Source organism: Cryptomeria japonica, chromosome 11, assembly GCF_030272615.1.
Source record: "Cryptomeria japonica chromosome 11, Sugi_1.0, whole genome shotgun sequence".
NCBI lineage: Eukaryota > Viridiplantae > Streptophyta > Pinopsida > Cupressales > Cupressaceae > Cryptomeria > Cryptomeria japonica.
Window position 1 is genome coordinate 519,216,672 of NC_081415.1, and position 19,561 is coordinate 519,236,232.

Consider the following 19,561-nt stretch of genomic DNA (forward strand, 5'->3'; position numbering starts at 1 on the left):
AAGTTTTGGAGAAATTCTCCAGCCAAGTTGGCCTTGAATCTTACTTGTTGCATTTGATTTGAATGCCCATAAATGTAAGTTGAGCACTCTTTGTTTCACATGCTAGGCAGGATTTTAACTAACACAAGGACAGATGGGCACAATTTCACCTTATGCAAGGACTATGAACTCTTGACTGACAATGAAGCAATATTTGTGAAATTACAGCGATAACCTCGTCGGGGCTATAGATGCTCGTTGGTAGCGAGGCTCTATCCAAGATGCTTATGAAGTTTGGACAAACTTCGTGGCTAGTCACGACGGAACCTGAGAGTTACAATGTTCTTGTGAGTCCGAATGAAATTTGCACACACGTGGGTAATCAAAGACTAGGTGTCTTGAACTAGTTTGCAATTCTTCTTCCCTTTTGAGTATGTTTCCTAGTTGTTTGATAGATTGGGTTGAATTGTTCGGAGGTTCTAAGTGTGGATTGAATCTTTATCTTTGAAATGTTCAGGAACATTTATTCGAGGTGGCGCTAGATGTTGTGACGTTTTCACACATTGCCCCATTGCAAATGGGAACACCCACTTTTTTGCTTTTTAGGGTAGATGTTTTGCTTAGTTGTCTTAGTCGTTAGCCTTACATGAGAGGAGAATAGTCTAGTGTGTCGAAGTGAAAAGAGAGGGATGTTGTCAGAAATGTGAAAATTATCAAGTTACAAGTGTGTTGAAGCTGCCTAAGTCAGTCAGTTCCTCCTTTGGAATGACAAGTATATGCTTTTCCTTAAATGAAATGAGCAAAAAGATTTAAATTTGTGGAAAAGGATGTAAAAATGGGTGAAAAATGGGAAAAGTCCCTATAGAGTTGTGTTCCACTCCTAGGAAGAGCAACACACTTGAAAAAATAATGAGTCTCAATGGAGTTCAATTTTCCAATCCAATAAACTTATGGTAACTCATCAAGGGTCCTTGTGAAAATTGAATCTCCACCTCACAAATGGACAAAAGAAATAAACTTGAGCAAGTTTGGACCAAGAAAATCATGAAAATTAACACAGTCATGATGGAGGTCATTTTTCCCCTCCATTTTGAGCACCAAATTACCTATTTTGAGTTTGGGACATGTGCTTGGAATGATTAGTCCTGATGAGGGTTGTTTTTCCACTTGGAAAGAAAGTTTACAAGGCAAAAAATACACTAGTCCCGATGACCCATTTTTATCCACTCCTGGGACTTAGTTAATAAAGGAATGAAGATGTCCGGGTAGAAAGTCGGAATACCTTGGATTTTCCACTCAGGATATAGCAATGAGTTCATAAGGACAAATAGTTCTGATGCAGGTCGGATTTCCACTCCAAGGACTTAGCTTACAAGGAGGTGAAGTGAGTAAAAGGTGGAGAGTCCCATTGACCAAGGATTTTCTACTCGGCATAAATCAAGTGAATTTTGGAGTCTTGATGGGGTTCGATTTTCCACTCAGGAATGACAGTCAACTTATCCATTGGGAATGAGGACATAGTAAGGAACATTGAGGTGTCCCGATGATGTTCGATTTTCCACCGAAGGGTATGAAAAGCATTGCAAGGTAAAATTTACTAAGGACTGATTTTGTGCCTATACCCATCGATTATCCACTCCAAGGGTAAGACATCAAAATAAAATGAAATTTGCTAAGAGCAAGGAGTCCCTATGACCTTCAAATTTCCATTATGAGAAAATGATCATGAAGACACTGATAAATTTAAAGGACTGAATTAGTCCCTACAAGGATCAAATTTCCACCAAGATCAGTCCCTGTACTGATCAATTTTCCACTTCAAGGAACAAAGTGACCTGAACAAAGGATAAACTTAAAGGACTACGGGTTCTTATGAAAATCGAATCTCCACCTCAGCAATAAAAAGATCAAGGAAGCATAAAATTCCAAGGAACAAAACAGTCCCTATAGGCTGCGATTTTCCATCCGTAGCAGCAATAAAGTGATTTAGTTCCACATTCATTATGTGGTGGAAGCTAACAAAGAAAACATGAATAAAAGTGGAAGAGACAAGGAGAATTAGACATACAGTGGAAATACTTCATTGCAGATTGAAGATACGGAGGGAGATTGAAGACAAGGACGTACCTCCCTGGGCATTGTTTGATAGTAATATATGAAGGAGAATCCATATAAGACCTTCAACACATTCAACCGATCTTCAGCATTCAGATTTCATTATCTTTCAAAGCCAGATTGGGACTACTTTTAGATCAGCGACTACCATTACATGGGCATAATTAAATCCACCAAAATCATGGATAGGGAGACATTTATGACAGAGCAAACTGATTATATCACTATTTCCTGCGATTTTTATAAGAAAATTTCAGAAAATTCATTGCTGATAAAAGGAAAAGTGAAGTGGATCAAAGATCAACACCTCCGTCAAGGGCATCGACATTGTAAATTTCAGGCCTTCAAGAGGTCAAAATCAGAGAGATTTTCATCATTATTCACAGTCATATTCAGATTTCCAGAATTATAAGCAGACCTCATAAAAGTTGAAAATCGGGTGTTGGGAACTCATTAAGGAAGGCTAAGACATCAATTTCCAGGTCAAATCAGAGGTGAAACCAAGTGCAGTCAGTCCTTATGAAACTCATCAAGGGGGATTCAAACAAAAGCTAGGATCAATGAAGCTGAGGACAAGTTGTCCCCATAAGAGTCACGTTTCCACTCCATGGAAAACTTGCAAAGGAATTGAATGAAGTGTTGTCCCTATGCCTATCAGTTCTCCACCTAGGGGTAAAATATGTTAAGGAGTGGATGATTTTCAAGGACTGATTAGTCTCCATGCACACCGATTTTCCACTTAAGGAAATGTGCTGAAAAAGGAGGTAGTTCATAGGGACTAGTTTGTCCCTATCCCGATTGAATTTTCACCAGGGCTTGTAGGGATTAAAACTGCAGTAGCTAAGAAACATGGGATTGAATTTAAACCTTGACTCTCATACACCATATATTTCATGATTGTTTCTTTGATTGATAAAGTTTTGATTCAGGTTTTGTCTCTTTTGCAGTTCTAATTACAGGTGGATTGGAATGAAAACACAATTATTAGAACTTGAGGATTGTCCAAGGTAGGGAGGAGACTTGACAAAGATATTTTTTTCGAGGAGGATCAACATTTCAAGGAAATCACAAGGATGATGAGGACGAGGGATTACATTCAAAGGCAAACCAGTATCAAGATGAAAGATTTCAAGGTGGAAAATTCAGTGGAGCAAGGCAAAGTGATCAAGTCTACAAGACAAGTTGAGGTGGCATCCCAATCACCATTCATCCAATCAAAGGGTTTCGAGTCAGCATTCATTCAAGGAGGGAATAAGTGATACGTGGCGCTACATCAAATATTATTTATCTTACCTATCCTCATCTCTCATTGGCCAATGTAATGGTGGTTGTAAGGAACCCTAATTAGGGTTTCTATCTTTCGATCTTGGCCATTGATTGTGAGTCAATCTAAGCCGTTCTTTGTAAATGGGACTTCTATAGAAGGGCTCAACTCTCTCATTTGTAAAGGGCTAATGTTAGAAGAGTAGAAGAATAGTTGCTAAGCAATTAGGAATTAGAAGTTAGAGTAGAAGTAGATTAGGAGAGAAGGTAAAAATTGTTGCCCAGATCTTGTTGCAAGAGACATATTGTTTTTTCGTTGAAGTTGTGGTGAATTTCGTATGTTGATTCAACATGTTGCATGGTCTCTACTTCTCGTTTGTTTTAATGTTGGTTAATTGAATGAAAGATTTTGTGGATGATTATTGGTGAAATTCGCATATCCATACTACTAGCAGTTTGCTGATTGTAAACTTGCCTTGCGTGGTCAATTGGCATCCTTATTCAAGCTTAACTTCAATTGCTATTCACACATTGATATGCATTGCCTTGATGGTGTCTATGTTGTTGTTGGTAATTTGAACATCATATATTTACCTTAGAAGATCGCACTAGCTTTGTGGAGTTGTTCATTGATGTCAAAGCAAAGTCTAGTAGAGTCTCACCAAGTCATCCACTACATCCTACATTCCTAGGAGTAGATTAGTCTTCCTAAACCCTTTCGTCCTTTTGTTCTTTTTTCCAATTCAAGTTAGTTTAGGAGAGAAAGCATCACAAGATTGCAATATCAGATGGTCAAGTTCCAACAACATTCAAGCATTTGTATGTAACTTAAGTCCCCTTGTGATTCCAACATTATCACATCAAACTATTGAGCTTATCCACACGTCAAGGCCTGACATTTTGGAACCTTGGAGTCTTCTTAATTGATCACATAGTTTACCATTTGGGAAGATTTTGTTCAAGAGAGGATAAGATACCTTGGTCTTTTATTGTGTTTGAGGTGCATAAAAAACATATCAATAGGACTATAGGGCGGGATTTTATGTGAATCAAGGAGCTTCTAGCTGCATTTAGAGGCTGTCCAAGGACTAAAGGGCAGATATCTTGTGTATTCTTGGATTGCTGAGCCCATATTCAAGATGGAGGAGTATGAAGCGGGATTCCGAGTTGAGCAAGGCCTTTAGGGCGGGTTTTAGAGGTTGATAGGAACTTTTCAAGCGAGTTTGCAACTAGTCCATGGATTTCCAAGTAGAAATCCGTGATGGACATGGATTTTTGATTCAATTCAAGCGGACTTGAGGCAATAATAAGGATTTTGCATTTCAATTTTAGCTTACCATATCTCGAACAAGGATTTTTTAAACAATCCACCTTTCAATTTCGGATTTTAACATCTCAAGCTTGAATTCCATGTTTCAACTTTGGATTTTAACTTTTCAACTTTGAATTCCACTTTTCAAACAAGGGTTTTTGTGTTGAAAATCAACCTCCTTTGTGGATTTGAAGTGTAATGCAACCCAAACATGAATTGCGAAAGGGAAAATTGATTTAATCTTTGATTTAAAATGAAATCTCAATTTATCCAAGGATTTTAAATTTTGTTTAGAATCTCCCTTGATTTTACTTCTTGTCAAGTTAGGAAATCCAAGGAATTTTGGAATTTCTCTTTCATTCTTATCTTTCATCTCTTTCAAGTTTTGAGTTATCATTTTTCAAAATCGCAATTTCATACTTTTCATCCTTGTTTCCTATGTTTACACAAGTCTTTCTTCCACAAGCTCATTCTTTGACTCACTCCTAGACTTGACAAAATGATACCCTTCTCATTCTAAGGCTAGAGATTGTGCAATCATTGCCAAACTAAAGCAAAACTAAGTCTAAAAACACTAAGCTATCAAGCAAAAATGAGGGGTCCCCATTTGCAATGAGGCGTGTGTGTTTACAACACAATAGATTGCTGTTTGTAAATTTTGATCTCAGTTGCTTCATGGACTTAGCTAATATTTGATCTCAGGCTTATTTGGTGTATTTGGTGATTGCCCTTTTAAAAAGTTAAAGTGAATATTTGCCTATGTAATCAGCAATATGAATATAAACAACAAAAATCTATTTTCTACAATTCATGGGTTAAAACTCTATTTTATTTGCTCTCTGCATCTCTATGCTATGGAAATGCCCTTAAGTAAAGTTTAAAAAAAAAGTAGTTTGTCTATTTTACTACAATTTTTTATGATTTTTTTAAAATCCGATTTTTTCCCAAATTTTTCTCGATTTTTATAAAAAATCTTATGTTTTTGGTTTGCCAATTTTTTCCCCAGCTGATTTTTGCTGCTATGGTTTAAAGAATATTGTTTTGAGCCTTTTTTTATGTAGATAGTTCAATTTTATTGTTTTGTGCTTATTTCTTATTTATAAACCCTGTTAAGTTTGATCACTGTCATTTAATATTACAGTTTGAGGCAGCATGGATTTTAACAAATATTGCATCTGGATCATCGGAGCAAACAAGTGTTGTGATTGAGTGTGGTGCAGTGCCTCTGCTTGTTCAGCTCCTTTGTTCTCCCAATGATGATCTGCGTGAGCAGGTATTGAACCATGCTTCCTTGGCTCACTTGAAATACAATCATGTATTATGAGACTTTGTCCTGTTTATGTTTGAGCTTCTATGTTTGTTATTGTCATGTATGACAGGTTGTTTGGGCTTTAGCTAATATTGCTGGAGACTCTTCCAAGCACAGAGATCTTATACTTGGTAATGGGGCCATGAAGAATCTGCTTGCTCAGTTCAATGAGCATGCTAGAATATCGATGTTGAGGAATGCCACATGGGCATTGTTAAACTTATGTCGCGGCAAGCCTCCTCCTCCTTTTGAGCAGGTAAATTATGCATATGATATAATTTGTTATCTTTTGATGATTGATCTGATAAAAGTTATTTGAGTGTTTCTCACTATTAGAATACTATTCCTACAATAAGTTTGAATCAAATCTTTTGGGCGTCAGAATTAAGTTGTAGTGAATGCATTTCTTACACAAATTGGTATAATACTATAAAACTATGAAGCTTTTATTTTGTACATTTGGGCAGTTTTAATATCTCTCTTAAAACTAAATTTCAGATTACCATGGGTGTAGCTAGAACTCATATAAATCATAGCCCAAAAGGCTTATAAAGAACATAAATAGTAGGTCTGCAATTTGAGTTATGGTTGTTTGAAATATTGCCATATAACACAGGATTTTTTAATGGAACAACTTTAATTTTTGAAGTTACTATGCATGACATTTAAGTTGGGTCTGTAATCTAGTTTATAGTTGGTTTAAATAATACTATATGATATACAAAAGCCTTTCATGCGGACAGGTTTAAGATTTGAAGTGTTATCTCAAGCACCTTGGCTATTATAGATGTAAAATAAAACACCTTAATAGTCATGCTTGCTGTTAACTAACTGTGATATAATCATCTACATTGTACAATGTTAGGATTGGGGAAAGAAATCTTGCATACAATATCAATGATGAATTAACAGAATGAAAATTATTATTAATCAAGTTCAGAGAATTGTATGTACAGAATGAATGTAAGGCAAGATGGTAATTATTTGTGCTGGCAGGAATAAGAATAATTGAAAAACTGCTTTTTTCCTACATGAAAACAACTGGAAACTGCATTGGACAATATGACAAAATTGGAAGAATTTTTGTACAAATAGCCTTTCTGAGTAGCTCCTACAGATATAAAATGGATCTCACATACAAGATGGCTCAATTAATTCTGCCATATTGGCATCGCCCAAAAATTTATTGTTATTTTTCATTGGCTCTATAAGTGGCCCATATGCGACTGCAAGGTATAAAATTAGCTCCTAAAGTAGAATTGAGGCTCAATATAGTGGTGACTGAGCCAGTTTTTCCAGTAAATCACAGTTGATTATATCTAATGTACACTTTTTAAAGATATTTTTCAGAATTTCTGCACTTTTAAAATAATATAAGCTAGTTTGTATTAATTTGTGAGCCAGGCAGATAATTTTATTTTTGAACACAAATTTATAGAAATTTCAAATGAAGTGAAAATCGGCTGTTTAAACTTGGAAACTATATTGGGGGTTGGGAAAAATAACTTGAACCTGCATCGGATAATATGACAAAATTGTAATAATTGGCAATTGTTATACAAACCGCCATTCTTAGTAGCTCCTACAGACATCAAATTGATATCACATACGAGATAGCTCAATTAATTCTACCATCTTGGTATTTTTAGTATTTCCACATTTTTACAATAAAATAGGCTACTTTGCATTAATTTGTGAGGTAGGTAGAAACTATTGTGGGGATTGGATTCTACTTTGAAGTCCAAGAAAACCCATAATGAACTTACAGAATGTGCAATCATGTGCCACATATTATATCGATGGAGGTTTATGGTACATAATGACACTTGAAGTGAGATGGGGAGACCTACTGTGGCATTTCTTAGGGGTTTTCGATGTTTGTTCATCTTTTCCAAGAATTTAGGTTCAGCTTGGAATACTATGGCACTTATCTTATTTTTAATAATCATTTCAATTGCACTCATATCCTAGTTGAGATTGTATTTGCTATCAAATTACCTTGTGTTACCGGACTTGTGGGCGAAGGCATTGGATCTAGGTCTAGTTCAAATTGTATTTGGGATCCAGTTCAATGCGGTCGGGATTCGTAGATATTCTTAATAATAATTGTAATATTATATTTTGTTTTTTTGATCAATTAATGTGACACTTTGGGGCCACACTCATAAATTGAATGCAGAAAATTTAGCGTGGCCCACCCGAGGGGAGGCCACAAACTAGGGACCATTACAAGACATCCCATGAACGTAACACATACAAGCAATTGGGCACTAAGATTTTGCTCCACCATTGGAGCAAGAGCAAAGATGGATGTATTTTTTTTCCTTTTCTTTGTTACAACCCACTTTCTCCCATTAAACCAAACAACCATCTATCACACCAGTTGCACACACCTTCCATTTTATCCACTTAATGGGTTAGGTGTCTCCACATCCATCTGAAATAGGGAGATCATTTAAAAATTCTGTATGTTTTGGTCTGTCAAAATTGTTGGAGATTGCCAAGTTCGCCAACATATTGGCCTCTACATTCCCTTCTCTTAGTGTGTTAGAGATTTTAAAGTTTCCAAAGTTGACACTAATTGGAGAATATGTTGTATAAGTTTGTTCAATTTCCAATGACGCGTTGACTTTGTTTTGATTGCATTAATGATAATCTAGGAATCTCCTTCTAGATTAAGCTTGTTAATCGATAATACACTGAAGGTTGGCATTGCAGCTTTTGCCTCTGCTTCATTATTAGTACTATCTTCAAATTTTTAGTAACCAAAAGCTATTGTGTTGCCTCTCCAATCTCTTATGATACAACCCACACTGGAAGGCTTGGATTTCGTTTCGATGCACGATCAAAATTTGCTTTATACCACCTGCTGATATATTTTTTATGCACTTTGAACACAAATTTTCTATCCTCTTGAACAAGGAAAACTTATGTGCTAAACAATGTGATCAAATAAGATTACCCCAAGGTTTCTTTAGTTAGGTCTTGACTTTTGCAATGGTGTGATATGCTGGTATGACAAAGGGACTTATGCTTATGAATTGCAACTAGAACTTGCAAACTAACTCCCCTCAAACAAAGAAATATCAAGGGAAAGGGTTTAGAGAATCTATGCTAGTCCTAAGGATAATGATAATAATGGATGATGCTCAAATACACAAATTCCTCAAAACAAGCTTTGCTTCGCCATGATAACAACCACACAGAGCTGATGCAATCTCCAAAGGTAATTAATGATTTTCATATTGCAAACATCCATTCAAATATCCAATGTTAGTGCAATCCAAATGAAACATTCACAATCGAACTATTGCAACAATGAGGTTTAGACTAACTTTATGTTGTAGCTTACAATCAACAAACCTCAAAAAGTATGAACCAAGGAATTCATCACATATCATCACATTTTGCCATCAAAATCAATTAACTTTATTTAACTGAGAAGTAACAAGAAACCATGCAAAATGTAGAAAAAACACATAAGATCCACTATATCTTCAATGAAAATTATATGTTATTCCAACATAGTCTTGGCAACAATCTCTAGCTTCCTCCTACTCTACTTTAACTTGAATTTCCTACCTCTTAATGATTAACTATTGACTCTTACAAATGAAAGGCAAAGTTACAATTCAAGGGCCAAGATTTAACAATAAAAACCCTAATTAGGGATAGTTACAACTAACACTTTATTGACCAATGAGATCATTACATTGCTCTAAATACATGTCCTTTTAGGTGAAGGACCAATAAGAAATGAGGTTAGGTACATTGAATTTAGTGCCTTCCACATGTGTAGCTTGTAGATGAGTTAGGTACATTAAAATTGGACATGCCGACTTGGAATTATTTGGCTGGTTGAGATTGATTAGGCACCACATCAGCATGTATATCTCTTGATACTCAACATTCGGAAGCTCATATATGATTGTGATGGTTCATATTCTCAAATTGCATCATCTTGAAGATCAAGTTTCAACCTTTTCTTAACTCTTCTAAAACTATCTTCCTTTATCACATTTCATCTTGTGCCTTTCATTTTCATGTTTGGAATCCTTCATGATATCCTTGACCTTGATGTCTTTGATCTCCTTGTAGTAGTTGTAGAGCTCTTCATCATCATGTAATCCTTCATGTTGTAATGCTCCTCTTTGCTTGTGTATCTTGATGTCGTCTTGCATTGATCACTTGGACTTGATGTTTTTGATCTTGTCACCCTTGTCGTAGTTGCATTCTTCGTGTTGCAATGCATCATTGAAGTTGTGAAATCCTTTGCATATATATTCAATTCTCACATTGTTGACTCTTTTCATCATCTTCATTATCATAGCCTTTGCATGACTTGATCTCCTTTTTAGGTTGTAAAGTATTTCTTTCTCCATGTATCATTCCTTGCATCCATCATTCTTGACAATAGAAAGATAAAATACCTTAGATTGTAATTGTAAATAAAATCCTATACAAATAAAAGGCAAAAGGCTTATGATGAATGAAAGTTCAAGTCTTGTATTACGAATTTACGTTATGTGAAACAATATCAAAAACAATTTTACTAATTCACACAAGATTGCTCCACAAACACTTCCCTTCATCCCTCAATGTCAATCATTTCATTTTATCACTCAACGTTGTCCAAATTTACTCCTTGATGGATTTTCATGTGGATCATGTATTGCCAAGCGGAGATCACAAGTGTTCATGCATTGCAAAGGGGAAATTCAAGGTGCTCACGCACTGCGAAGGGAAAGTTCAAGGTTCTCATGCATTGCGAAGGAAAAATTCAAGCTGCTCACGCATTGCGAAGTGGAGGCCTTGTGCATTAATTAAAGGGCTTATACACGGCAGAAATTCACCTTGTGCAAGCATAAAACAAGAGAGAGAAGGCAGAAATTCACATTGTGCACACATTAAAGGGCTTATACATGGTGGAAAATCATCTTGTGCATGCATAAAATAACTTATTCAAGGCAGAAATTAGATGGTCTCGCACATAAAGTGACTAGAACAAGGCGGAGTTTCATAAGATTCATGCATAAACTACCAAATGTAGGGTGGAAATTCAACCTAGCCACACATAAACTATGATACTACTTCACTTAGGCCTTCACCTCAATCTTGCATTAACAACTATTGCAACTTTTTCTTCTTCCTTGACAAGTTTATTGTTGCCCTTGATAACTTTTACATTTTTTGCATTTTGACAACAACATTTGAAAGCAACTTTTTGCCTAAAATGCAATTTAAAGCAAAGTTTGATTTGGTTCTTGGGATTGCAAGTAATCTTGAATTTTCACCCTTTCACAAGACTTGATTTTACAACTTAATCCCTGGACTCACTCCTAGACTTATCAAGACGAAACCCTATCACTCTAAGGCTAGAAATTTTGGAATTACTACCTGTTGATGTGTGTTTTATGCACATAACATTTCAGAATAAAATACCAAGGTAATTTACCCTCTCTTGAACAATTTCACCTCAGATGCTAAGAATGAGATCAACTAAAATGCTTCCAAGGTTTCTACATGTCGGGTCTTGATGAGTGGGTAACTCAATGGTCGATGTGAATTGCTGTGCTCACTTGGGGACTTACGCAAATGTTTGGATTATCTTCTTCGATTATGAAGGTGCGGAATAGGTGTGCTGACAACTTAAGATTTATCAATATGGCTCTGGATTTACTTCTTACTAAAAAATGGGCAAAAGGAATAGGGTTCAAAAAATCTATTCTAAGCTTAGGAATGTAGGAAATGATGAACAAATCTAGTGGAATCAAACTAGGCGAGGTCTCACAAACAGGTATTGACACAAACTTAGTGCAATCGTCTAAGATATACTTAAAGATTTTCAGGCTATCACCATCAAACGTTGACACCATCCAAGTTGATGCTTGTCAATGGACGTGTAATAGTTGAAGTTAAGCTTACTCAAATTTCCAATTGACCACACAAGGCGCACTTACCAACGGCAAGTGGCTAGTGGTATGGATTAGGGATTCCACACAAATAAATTCAATAAATCTTTCACTCAATCTAACATACATGAAAATAAATTCTAAACTAAAATTCTAATCTAACTTGGAGGAATTGAGAACTATGAATGCAAACACAACACTTGAAGAGCAAAATCACCAACAATTGAACAATGATTATTATTCAAATAGTTGTAGCATATACCAACAATTCTACAAAAACTCTCCCTTACAAATGAGAGACAAGGAGGCATATATAGAGTCTCTTACAAAATGGATGGCCCAAATTGATACAAGATCAACTGCCAAGATCATGCCAACAAAACCCTAGAATTGCCTGAATTAGGGTTTACATAAAAAATGGCGCCACCTACATACGACCCAATAAAAAGATACCTAGTCATCAAATAGGGAAGCTTCTAGAAGATTCCTCCTTGCATCTCTCTCTCTCCTAGCATACTCCAAGAATCTAGCCAATACTGAGTCTAACTCTTCCATGGAAATGCTAGGCAAGGTATCGTGCTGTAAATCAATCACGTCTAGTGAATCCGAGCAAGCGCCCAAAATGTTCTCCCAATCTGGCAAGAGCTTCTGCGAACTATGAACATGAATCAACAAAGAGAGTACCGAGTCTAACTCTTCCATGGAAATGCTAGGCAAGGTATCGTGCAGTAAATCAATCACGTCTAGTGAATCTGAGCAAGTGCCCAAAATGTTCTCCCAATCTGGCAAGAGCTTCTACAAACTATAAACATGAATCAACAAAGAGACCAAGTCGTCTATCTGACTTTTCTTCAAAGAGTTCAACTGGCAAAAATACATAAATTTCATCTTGTCTCTTAATTCGGCTAAGTGTAAACCACTAGCATCACTAACATCAACACCCAACAATTCCTCAATAGAGGCAAGGATCTTCATCTGAATGTCCCCAATCAACCCTTCCATCTCCATACAACTTGACTGGGCGTTCTTATTAGTTGATTTCTTTATGTCTAATGAACAATACTAGCCATGTAAATCGTATCTGTCTCCACTGTGCACAATGTTCTCGCTGACCAAGGTGGAATGAGGAATCTTCTTCAAAGCCTGGAGGCATGGAATAGTCTTCTCGTGAATAGGCCGAAATTCTTCCCAAACTCCCTCCAAATACTGGATTTTGAATACGAGCCCTGTTGTCCTATCATATGCATGGACAAACTGAGTAAGGAAATCATCTGCTTGCTTTCTTGTACTCTCAATCCACTTTTCCACCTCCGAGAGTGTATCTCTAGCTACCTCATAGTGTGAATGTATTCCATGGTCAATTGCAATAGGGGAAATAAGGGTGGGATTTTCACGCCTTATCCCTGCAATATACTCTCTAAGTCTGATATTTTCTTCTTTGTACCTTTCTTTCTCCGCAATCTCTCTGTCTAACCTTGCATTGATTGCCTTGAGGTTTTCACCAACCTCCTGAAATTCTTGCTCTCTGGATGTACGACCAAGGGCAACTGAAGTGATTTGGAAATCCATAGGAGTAGCAATGTCCGCTATCACGCCTGCAATAGGAACATCAATCTGCGCAATCCGTAGTCCTTGTCTCATCTCTAACTATGTGCGATAAAATCTCTGCTCTCTTGGGTTCCTTCTCCTTATTACTCCTAGCTAGGTAGTCATCAATGTCATCAATAGGCTGTACCTTTATCATTTTCTTACTTTTCTCCATACTTCTCATCAGCCAATCAGGAATAGCGGCCATCTCCATGCCATCATCAAGACACATTTCTCGATCAAGTCCTCTCAAAGCTGAGATAACATCATCATCATCATTAGGATTATTCCTGGTCAAATCGTATATCTCATTTCTCAAACTAACTTCCAAAAGGACAGTAGGGGATCCCAATTGATCATCATTCTCATTTGGAGGTGCAAATGTCATTGTGGCATGTAACTCTTGAATATTCCCTGGTAGTATCACTGTGTTGGAACATTGCTGAGTCTCCTTGTTCAGCTCTATTACTTCAATCACTTTGATTGATGAGACACTGAGAGGTGGTGAAGGAATGATAGGTGGAGGAATGATAGTCTTCTGTTTCTTCTTTACCTCCTCAATCTTCTTCCCCCTGGCCTTGACTTCTCCTGGCGTGTTCTTCCTTGTCTTGGGAGCTTGACTCTCTTCGTCTGCATAAATCCTGATATCACTGATAGTCTTCTGTTTCTTCTTTACCTCCTCAATCTTCTTCCCTCTGGCCTTGACTTCTCCTGGCGTGTTCTTCCTTGTCTTGGGAGTTTGACTCTCTTCGTCTGCATAAATCCTGATATCACTGATAGTCCTCTGATCATCCTTGGAAGTAGACTTTTCCGACTTCATCCTTTCATAAGTGAAGGGAACACCCATATCAACTAACTTATTCATCTGTATATCTACCCATGCATGGGAGAAACTCAAGACCTCTTTCATCAATACATTTAGGTCAATCTCTTCTGACTCTGACCAATTAGGCAATAGGATTGCCTTCTTCATTTCACTCTCATACTGTGGATGCATATGATCTCATCCACAAAGTAGACATAGAAGATTATTGGGCCAACTTGATGGACGAGTAAGCAGTGAAGAGAAGAATGTGGTCCTATGCTTCTCTTTTTATGTGGCATCAAAGTCTAGAAGCTGTCTCACCACTTCCAACAAGTATCCTATCCCAAGATGATTCTCTCTTTTACATCTAACTTGGGATTGGATACTTAGGAGTTTCTATACAGTGAAAGTACCAAGTATACACATTACACAACTAAATGGGTCTTTACATCTTTTAGAACAAGATGATATTAAGTTGAGCAATTAAATGGGCCTTTACATCTATTACAAGTTGTTGAGATCCATTTTACATCTAACTTGGGATAGGATACTTAGGAGTTTCTATACAGTTAAAGTATTAAGTATACACATTACTACACAATAATGGAAGTGTTGTATAGTTGTAAACTAGAAGTAATAAGTTTAATTTTTTGAACCAATTAAATTCCTTGTGATTAAATTACCCATCTGCTTGTTGGATTGTAGTTTTTATACAGTTAAAGTATTAAGTATACACATTACACAATTAAATATACCAGGTGGTGGGTCAATCAATAGTGTCGCATAATCAATGATAACCTTCATGAATAGTTGATGAACTTGGAAATGACAAATACATTCCACGAGTTCCTACATAATTTATCTGTTGGTCGCAACTTACAGATATTTAGGATTAATTTGCAAAGGTATAGTAGGAAATGGTGAGAATGAATTCTGATCATATGATTGTTATCCTCAACTGTGGCTCAAGGAGAAAATTTTCCAAGCCCATGATACATGACTAATGTACATAACAAGAACACTACAAGGAGGTACTCATAACAGACTTTCTCATGAATCGGAAAGTTTGATCAGCTGATATGGATCTTGGTTTGTCCAGTTTCCAACGTTCACTTATATCAGAATCCAAGGTTTCACTGGCTGTCCTTACCTATTGCCAATCTACCCAACCAATAGGATGGTCCTGTTGGAAGTTCTCAAACAATTGGAAACATATCAGAGTTTCAAAAGAGTAAGGCAGAAGGCAGCCATATCTTTTCCATTCTTCATTGGAAACATGGAAGAATCTTGTTCAATTGCGCAAGCAGTTGAGGGTGCCAGGCTTGAAACACAGTGGTATCCTTTTACCTTCTACCAATCCGAAACTAATTATGATCCTCACAATAACATCAGATCAGTGAAGTAGGAAAGATTCAGACACAAAGTAGATATAGAAGATTTTTGGGCAAATGCTGTTGATGAGTATGAAATCAAGAAAAGGTTATATTCCAGGCTATCTGTAAATTTCATCAGAGAAACTCAACCTTTTCTCGTACCAGATCAATTAGAAGATAATGGAGAGCATACTCAACCTGGTTTTGATGAGCATGCACCTCTTCCTCCTATCAAGTGATCAGAGCCAGATCATACAAAATTACCCACCCTAATGCGGCCAGTCATGAAATATACCAGGTGGTGGGTCAATCAGTAGTGTCACAAGCTGAAGTAGAAGAATATAACTTTGACTTATAGTCTAATGGGAGTAGCAGAAGGATACTCTTCAAATGAAGAAGCAACACAAAATGCCAGACCAAGCGAGAATGCCAAAAGGAAGGGGAAGGTTGTTGAGATTGAAGAACCTGCTTAGAAGAAGCAAAGGATAGGACCATCTCATTTTGCCACATCAAGGAATGAGAAATACATATTTAATATTGATGAGTCGTTGGCTGAAATAGAAATTCCTTCTTTAGTTCATGAAGAAAATGCAGAATCAGTCCATTAGGAAGATGAACAACCACCATCTCCTACTGGCATGAAAATCCTAGAATCAGAGCATGACACAGATATTGAAGAGGAATAGTTTCAAGAAGGGATGATTTTTGCTCTCCGAGGGATTGCACGTGACATAGAAACAAAGGATGACCAAGAGGTAGAAGGCATTGAGTAGCCCACTGTTCCTGAATGGCTGAAGGAGAGATTGAAGATGAATACACCAGTTGTAGAAGAACAAGAAGAGGATGACATGGCAAATTTCTTGGCCAGTTTAGAACAAACTGCTGTGAAGAAGCCAACCAAGAGATTCTACCATCCAGAAAGATGAGACAGGCAACCGCACAGTGCATATAGCTGTGCCTAAGGTGAACAAAGCAAAAGGAGACATTGCTCCTCATGAGTTTGAGTTCACCACTTTTGACTTAGGCCCAATCACAAAGGCCCAAGCAGAAGATGACTTAGATAATTCAGTTGCTTCCATAAAGACAAAACTGGATGAGGAGGCAAAAATGAAGAATGAGCATAAGAGAGAAGTAGAACACCTGAAAGAGTATATTCGACAGTTAACTACTAAGCCACTTGATCAAGCCAATCCAAAAGCTCTCTTACTTTTGGATTCACAGCAGGTAGTCAAAAGTTTTGAGGAAGAAGCAGCCAAGTTCATAGAAGGAATTGCGTCAGCATATGATCAAACTTCTTCTTTGCTTTCCAGGATTGAAAACATGGCAGAAATGTGGGCTGACTTCCAGGATGTCTAGGAAAGAATATTCCCATGCCTTAGAGAGCTCAAAGGAATCTCATCTCAAGAGTTGGTTAATCACAAGATAATTGAAGCAGGGGCTACTTATGATTTCCACAGTTGGCACTGGACATTGGTTGCACGGTATGAGGTCTTGGAAAAGGTGAAGATTGATGTTGATAAAATAGAAGAGCAGATAAGGCCCATTCAGGACAAGAGTTTTCTCATAGTTGTAGAAATACTTAAGAAAGAAACCATCCGAGAAAGGGATATGCAGTTGGAGAATCTGAAGATCAAAACACATGACATCTTCTTTGCCATCATAAGACCGGTCTTGAAGAGCAACTTTGCTAAAGCATCGAACTTTCTTTCCATTAGAGATGCCTTTCAGAAGCAGCAACTGGACTGGGAATTCACCTTTGCTCTTTGTGTAGATGACTTAGAAGGATTGGAATTTAAGGTCAACCTATTGCCACATGTCACGATGGAGGAAGTAGACCAAATTGTGTCCAAGTTCAATGAATGCTAGAAGAAAGGGATACAATCCTTAGAAATAGCATCTTACGCCACTTGTCTCTTTTGTAATTGATCTTTGATATTATTTTGGGAAACTCTATCTAGGGTTGGGTTGTTTAGATCTCAGTCGTTGATCTTAGATCGATCTCAACCATTTATTTTTCTTTCAAAACTCCATGTAATATCTCATTCTCTCATTTGATTGTTGTGGAGAGATTTATGAAATTGTTGCACAAAGCTATTTGTAATAAAATATTCATTATTAGTATTGTTTTGAAATCTTTTTATTGCTAAATAGTTGCATGGTTGCATATTCCCTTCAACATTTAGATTAGATTTGCTTAAGTAATTTGTTTTCAAGTTGTTAGATGAATGATAGATCTGATAGTATTGATTGGTGAAATCTTGCTCATACTTTTGTTGGATGGATGGCTTCCTTCCAATGTGCAAAGTTAGTTTGAGCTGTTTTTAATATGGATGTTTAACTTCTACTTGGAATGATATTGTTCAATTGTTGGTATTCTTCCTAAGTGTGAAAACCTTAAGCATAACCTTAGAAGATTGCACTTGCTTTGTGTAGTTGTCCGAGTGTGGCGAAACAGAGCGTCGTTACCGGTTTCACCCAGTCATTATTGTCTCTTGAATTCATAGGAGTAGCTTAGAAGTAGCATAAAACCCTTAAACCCTCATCTTTTATCCTTTTTTTTTAAGTTCTAAACCAAAATATCCAAAAACATAGAGTATAAATTGTCAAATCTACCTAAGTTCAACTCGTGAATGATATCAGTCGATAAGCGTAAGTCCCCCTTGAGATTTTCAGCATACACTACCCAAGTAGCTATCCCACTAAAGTCACTCGTTTGCACATATTGATCTTGGAGTCGCCTTGTGGTCTTTCTTGCAATCTTGGCACAAGTGATTTTGTTCAGGAGAGGATAGAGTGTCCTTGTGGTATTTTATTCTAAGTGTTTGGTATATGATAAAACATACACCAATAGGGAGTAGGTCCGAATCTGCTTACATTGCTTAGATTCAGGTTTGTGGCTCAATCCTGCAACGTTTACACATTTCTACTTCAATTTCCAGCACTTTTACCATAATTTCAGCAATTCAACTTACAAAACAGGTTTATTAATTCACATCATTAGAACCCCCAATCCAATTAGAATTCTCAGTCCTAATGCTTGTTGGTTTGTGACTAGATCTATTGGATTGGAACCCTCTTTTGAATGTAATGGTCACTAAGTCATAAATTAGTGGTTTCTTTTGCACTCCATTTTGGACCCCTAAGTGGGTTTTTCTCTTTTGCACTCCATTTTACCTTGCACTCTTAGGGAAAAATAAGATGGAATTGGTTTTACCTCACAAGGAATTTTCAAGGACTTACGAACATTTTGCTTGCTTCTACTTGGGAAAATCGACCTCTAAGTGGATTTTTCTCTTTGGCACTTAATTTTACCTCCAAGTAGATTTTTGACCTCTAAGTGGATTTTTAACTTGGGAAATTTGTCCTCCAAGTGGATTTTTCTCTTTGGAACTTTATTTTACCTCTAAGCAGATTTTCGACCTCTAAGTGGATTTTTAACTTAGGAAATTTTACCTCCAATTGGATTTTTCTCTTTGGAACTTCATTTTACCTCCAAGTGGATTTTTAACTTGGGAAATTCGACCTCCAAATGGATTTTTGTCATGTGCCCGATTATGAATCTAATAAAATAAATTGTAGTAAGTAAATATTCATTATCTTAACAATGTAATTATCAACAAATATAATAATAAATAAATTCAAAAGATATATTCAATAAAAAATATATTTAAAAAAATTGCATTCATCCTGATCAGTAACCTGCAAAATAAATAAAGTTAATTATTAAAGCAAATACTAGGTGGACTGCAGGTGTCAGAGATTGTCTTCTTAGAAATAGACAATGATAATCAGCCTTTGGTGTTTATTGGCTGCGATTAGGATGGTAAAATGGCAACAATCACTTTAAATCTAGACAAAAGTAAAAGTTATAATTCATAGAAGTCGAAGTTATTATAAGCAGCGATT

At 36.7% G+C, this 19,561-nt stretch overlaps 1 protein-coding gene across 2 annotated transcripts in view; it reads left to right on the plus strand.

Annotated features, from left to right (window-relative positions):
* Positions 1 to 19,561, plus strand: part of LOC131070495 (importin subunit alpha) — a 136,034-nt gene that overhangs the window by 62,074 nt on the left and 54,399 nt on the right. For both annotated transcript variants that reach the window (XM_058006057.2, XM_058006056.2), the window contains exons 4-5: positions 5,811 to 5,942; positions 6,049 to 6,234. In XM_058006057.2, the coding sequence (XP_057862040.2) occupies positions 5,811 to 5,942; positions 6,049 to 6,234 (318 nt within the window). The remainder of the gene's footprint in view (positions 1 to 5,810; positions 5,943 to 6,048; positions 6,235 to 19,561) is intronic.